We start from the raw sequence: 6,306 nt of genomic DNA on the forward strand, positions 1-6,306 counted from the left end.
ATTATGTATGCAATTTTAGCTATAGTAATGCATTCGGTTTTTTATTTGGTCAAAATTTTCTGCAAGCATGATTAACAAAATGCATGCCCAAATTGGTGCATCTCCACATGGCATCATAGTTTATGCATATATAATCTATGACAGGATTTAACGGTGGTCTTTATGACCAGAAGAATCAGAAGACATGAGCATGTGTCTCTTAAAAAAAAAAAAGGATCTGACACACTTTCTTTTGCACAATTTCTCTTTCCTTACAGCACACCTCACAGTGCCACGGGCTGACACCGGACCTGCCTCCGCCGATGACATCACTAAAGCCGCTGCAGATCGCGCCGCGGGTTTGAGCGCTACTGCAGTCACGCGCTGTGGGGCGCGAGCGATGCGGAGCGACACTCCGGTCATTTATCCGACCGATCCGTGCGCGCGATCCCCGGGGAAGCACGACGACGACATGGCGGAGAGGAGCCGAGGAAAGCGGAGGAAGCAGGCGAACCCGCGGAGAAACCAAGGTCGGTGCAGTGGGAGAACTTTGGCTTATTTCTTAAACAGATTAACGCGCACTTCAGCAACTTCCCAAACTATTATCCCATGCATTCATGGAGAAATGGAAAGCGGGAAACGTTTTACATTTGCTCGTGCATTGACTGTCAAAGTTAGCAGAACTTGCATCATTTCTGCAGACCTCAGCATCACATTTTCATTGACTTTTACAGATGCACTATTTGTTGCACTTCCTCACAGGCTTAATATCTGGGCTTTTGCTAATGCACAAACAAAGTTTCGATTTGTATTTGTCAATTCTAATAGAATAGAGATTGTTTTAACTGATTACAGCCTATAATAATCAAGCATTAAACGCATGCATTATCATTTTTATATCGCACGCATATTGCGCTTATTACAATTAATGCATGCGCAATACTCTATTGAAAGTAATGTCATTGCCTTGTATGATTTATGTCTATTATTAAACGATTTATTTACTTGGGCAAATGCATTCATCAAATCAAAACTACATATAGGTTTATACTTGTGCAGTGTTCTTCAAAAAAGGGCGTTGCACTTTATTTATTTACAGTGCTGAGTAATATTAATTAACAACATGCACTTATTATAGGGTGATTTGCATGTAATTATGCATCATTTACTGTTGTTATTATTACTATGGGAAGTGCATGTAACATATGTTAGGACACTGAAACCAGAATTGAATTCAATTATGCATGCATTAATTTAAAATCAATATTTTAATTGCATTCAACTATAAATAATATCTGAGTATCTTTGGCGTTGTTGAAGAAATCTGGCTCCGTTTGGGCCTTTAGTATGAGTTCCTCATCTACACTGCTCTCGGTTATTTAGTAGCAGGTTTAATATGCAGTTTTTTATTAGTAAGCCTACTAATCTGTTAATTTCACATTTCATCGACTTTATTTGTTTGATAGATTGTGTGTAGATAAATGCAAGACAATGGTTGTTGCTGCAAGTCTCTGAGGTCCGATGGGAGGTGTGAAGGTGCTTTGCTGCTTGTGTGTAGGGTTGTGTGTAGTGTTGTGTGTAGTGTTGTGTGTAGTGTTTTACACATGATTGAAGACGTTTTTGTTCGAGATGCACGCAGGATAGACAGTGTGCATTTGAGTGCAGGAGTGTGGTTAGATAGGTTCCTCATTTGAAAGCGGTATTAGTGTTAGTTTTGTCAAGCTCACACTAGTGTGTGATCCCAGAGCTAAGTTAAAGCCCACCCTGTCACCTCACACACACACTCGCCCTGTGTGTGTTCATGCATCGGTGAGATGCTTCCTAGCCTTTATAAACCGCTGATGCACACGAGGAACGTTTGAGACGTTCCTCTAATGGTCGTGGATGTATGAAGTCGGTTCGCATTACCAACATCACCCACTTAAAAATAAAGGAAGCTTTCAGTGATCGGTTCTGTTTTCTTCTTAGTGTGAAGAACATTTTTCACGATTAAGAACCTTTAGTGGTTCTACTTGGAACCATCAATGCTAATAAAGAACCTATTTTTAAGAGTGCGACCACAGACGGACACATCTATTGATTTAGCAGCTCAAACTTCTCGTTTTTATTTGAAAGGTGTGTTTGTGCGTCTTCCTTTACAATGAATGACACTTGCTTTAAAGGCACAATATGTAAGATTTTTAGATTAAAATATCCAGAATCCACTATATATTGTGTGCATTATCCCAAATGTTTCTACGAATGTTTATATCCAGAGAAATCAGTGATTTTAACCAGGACACGGTCGTGTGTGTGTGTGTGTGTGTGTGTGCAGCTTCTGTCACTCTACATTTTTTTTTATTTTATGCATGTCCTCCCCGCTGGATTTCCGGTGTTATTGTGTAGTAACCATAGCAGCACTATCGCTGCTTTAATATCTGATGTGTTTTATTAGACACTGTTTGGATCATTGATGGACAGAAACTAATGATTGTTCTCCAGCTTTAAACCTGGTGTTGTTGATTTACCGCACGGAGTACCGTGTTTTACCATGCTTATGATCTCGCTCACTGCAGTGTGAACAAGTGTCCCAAAGTAGCGCTGAGCTGACACACAGAATAGCATTATAACATCACTTTAACACACGTGTGAGATGATAAAACAACGCTGCGTTACCACACACACACACGGAAGAATCGGAAGCACGCAGCAGAATAAAAGCTCGGCCCACTCAAAAGTCAAGACATGCCTTTGTGTTGAATAAGAATTGAAAAATTACATACTATGCCTTTAATATCTTGCTTTACGTTTTTTTCTTTTTATTGCTTAGACACTTAGCAAGTTCACACCGCACGCGATTGACGCGAATAAACCGCGCTATTCGCACAAAGTTGGACGTGGGAACATTTTTAATCCATTTGCTTCATTGGCGTGTGACATTCACTACACAACAGACGCGAATTTGCGCCATGGGAGGGGCTTCTGCCAGACAGTGGCAGCGGCAGAAGGACGAGCCGAGTTAAGGCTGCTCTCGCCGGGGTTGATGAGCGCTGAGCTCCGCGCTCTCACACCTCCGAAAACGCCAGATCAAATTTTCAAATAGGCGCTCTCTTAATAAATAAACTACACATTTGAGCTTTAAACAACTACATTCTCGCCTGAAAAACTATTAAAACTACATTTTGTGACACAAAAACATTAGTTTTTTTTTTTTAAAATCAGATTTTTCAACTTGAGCGTTTCGCGCGTTCAAAACGCTCAATTCGCGTGATCCTTGTCGCCTCATTTGCGCGAATCGCACCGCAGAATGCCTTTTCGCGTCTCTGCATTGACTTAACACGTAGATCACCTGCGCGAATTGCGTCATTCGCGTGCGGTGTGAACGCAGCACAAGGCCGCATTTACACTGCAGGTCTTAATGCACAATTCTGATTTGGTGACTATGTCCGCTTTTTCTATGACTCGCTTAAATCATCTTTTAAAAGTGACCCGTATCCGATATTTGCATTTAAACTGTACACTGGCGAAACAGCCCAGGACGTTCTTAACCGGAAAAGGAAGTAAAATGGCGCCATATGCAATGGACGCAGACAAAATGATTAAACAATGTTTTGCTTTCCGCACTTTTCCACTCATCTTTAAAGGGTTAGTTCACCCAAAACTGAAGATTATGTCATTAATTACTCGCCCTCATGTGGTTGGACACCCGTCAGACCTTCGTTCATCTTCAGAACACAGATGAAGATATTTTAGTGTAAAGCTGAGAAAGGCTTCAGATAGGCCTCCATTGGCATTCAGTCCATTCCCACTCACAAGACCCATAAAGGCCCTAAACACATCGACACACAGCCCATCTCACTACAGCGGCTGGACAATCACTTTACAATGAGACGAGAATAGTTATTGTGCGCACAAAAATCTAAATAACGACTTTATTTACCAAGTGTATTGTCTTTAAGTCTCGCTCCTCCTCTTCTGGGTCATGAACGGCGGATCGTCATATTCTCGTCGAGTTCTAGGCCTGTCGCGATAGTCAATAAATCAATTAATCGCATGATAAAAAAATGAGCTTGATAATTTTTTTCGGCCGCGATAATTTCCATTTGCATGCTTGTTTGTTTTCCTCGTTGACTGCGCGCTCTCCTCATTTGGAGAGATGCTCGACGCGCAGACCGAATGCCGGTGTTATGAGACGTCATGCCCGGCCAGCTTCTCCTGGAGCCCGCGGCTCTTCGGTTGTGGAGCCGCATGCAAAGTTACAAAATTTTACGTGCACATCGCCAAGCGAAATGGGGTCTTGTGCATTCTGCGTTGGCGTTATTTTTGCCGCGTGCACCCTCGCGCAGAGTATAAACGAGGCTTAAAGCTACACTGAAGTTGGCAGTTTGATAAAGGCAAGTTAATTCCTCAGTTCAATCTTTGTGTGCTAAAGGCACATAAGGTCCTGTAGAGATAGCAATACACATTCTCCTCTTTTTGCCAAATAAATTAAAAGCATGTCATCAACGTCTTCTCTCTTTCTGTAATCTCACCTAGCTTTCCTCAGAGACGGTCAAATTGTTTGAGCATGATCAAAAGATATAACTTTTTTTTAATGCTGTATCCTAAACTGCTGATATAATTAAGTTGTATATCATGTGCTGAAGTACATTTCTGGAGTGTTAACGATTAAAAGAAACAAAAACCAGAACCGTACAGAACCGAACCGTGCCATCCCAAATCTGCACCTCATCTGTTGCAGTTTTCATCCATTTTATTTATTGTTTTTGGTCTTTTGTTCATTTTTTGTAATGATTTATTAATTAATGATTTATTGATATTTTAAATGTTTTCCGTTTTCAGTGTTAAATAGGCTAGTCTTTAGAAATAAACGTTTATAGATATTTAAAAAAAAAATGTACCTGCATTATTATGCCTGTCACGTCACAGACAAGGGAAAATGGTGCGGGGACTCAAGTGCAGAAAATGATAATTTATTATAAAAGAAAACAAACTCAAAACAAAACCCACGAGGGGGAAAAAAACACATAATCATAAAACATAAACCAAAGACTCAAACATACCAAAAGAATCACAGGGAACTGGAAGACATAGACGAGACATACTAGGATCCAACCCAGACTGACAAACACAAGGAGCTTATAAAGGGAAGAAATCAAGAGGGAACAGGTGCGAGAAATCAACACTAATCAGATAACAAGGGGGAGGGGTCAGACAATGACACGAGCACATGCTAGACATGACAAAACCCACATGTGCACACAAGACAGGACAGGCGTGTGACAATGCCATTATCATTATTTTAGATGAAAATGGTCTCAGAACGACAATATTATCGTTTATCGCAATAATTTATTGGCCAATTTATCGTCCAGCAAAATTTGTTATCGTGACAGGCCTATCGAGTTCACGTCAAGAACTTGACGGATAAAGTCGTTATTTTGATTTGTGCGCACAATAACTATTTTCGCCGCATTGTAACATTATTGTGCAGCCGCTGTAGTGAGATGGGCTGTGTGTCGATGTGTTTAGGGCCTTTATGGGTCTTGTGAGTGGGAATGGACTGAATGCCAATGGAGGCCTATCTGAAGCCTTTCTCAGCTTTACACTAAAATATCTTCATCTGTGTTCTGAAGATGAACGAAGGTCTGACGGGTGTCCGACCACATGAGGGCGAGTCATTCATGATTTTTGGGTGAACTAACCCTTTAAAAGTCAGAGAAAGATCTCTCTCGTAAGGCGGAGAAAAAGAGGAGAGCCGTTGATCGCAGTTCGTGTCCTCATTTGCCTCCGTCCCTTTCTCAAGGACGTACGACTCAGGGGAAGATCCGATTGGACCGCTTACATGGCAGACGATAATGCACGCATATGAATCATATCAGATTTCTTACCACATATGAGTGAGGCCTGAATCCGATCTGAGGATATCAGAATTAATGCCTTTTTCTCCTGCTTACACATTCACGTCATATCCGATCTGATGAACGAGAGGAAAAAATCTGAATTGGGTCACTTGAGCCATGCAGTGTAAACGGGGCCTAGAAGTGTTACTTGAGGCGACTCGTTCAGACCAAGTCTCTAAAACTACAAGCTCATTAGCTGCTGTAAAACAAGCACAGTTCTCTACATTACACACACCACTCAGAACGAACAGCTCTCGTGTTTCATTTAGAAAACACTGCCATTCAAACCACACACTCATTCACTGATGACCAATGATCATGTGTGAGAACACTTACACATAAACGGACCGCTTCGAAATAATCAAAACTCAGTGTTTTGAGACAGAAATGATTCATTTGACCAATAATTTGCATGTATGTATAAATATTTATGCCTACATACAGT

General features: G+C 41.1%; 1 protein-coding gene across 1 annotated transcript in view; it reads left to right on the plus strand.

The window, feature by feature from the left end:
- Positions 1 to 6,306, plus strand: part of LOC137093404 (zinc finger E-box-binding homeobox protein zag-1-like) — a 70,766-nt gene that overhangs the window by 1,346 nt on the left and 63,114 nt on the right. Inside the window, exon 2 of the mRNA XM_067458215.1 lies at positions 258 to 509. Coding sequence (XP_067314316.1) covers positions 380 to 509 — 130 coding nt within the window. The 5' untranslated portion in view covers positions 258 to 379. The remainder of the gene's footprint in view (positions 1 to 257; positions 510 to 6,306) is intronic.

Source organism: Pseudorasbora parva, chromosome 12 (assembly GCF_024679245.1).
Source record: "Pseudorasbora parva isolate DD20220531a chromosome 12, ASM2467924v1, whole genome shotgun sequence".
In the NCBI taxonomy this organism is placed as follows: domain Eukaryota; kingdom Metazoa; phylum Chordata; class Actinopteri; order Cypriniformes; family Gobionidae; genus Pseudorasbora; species Pseudorasbora parva.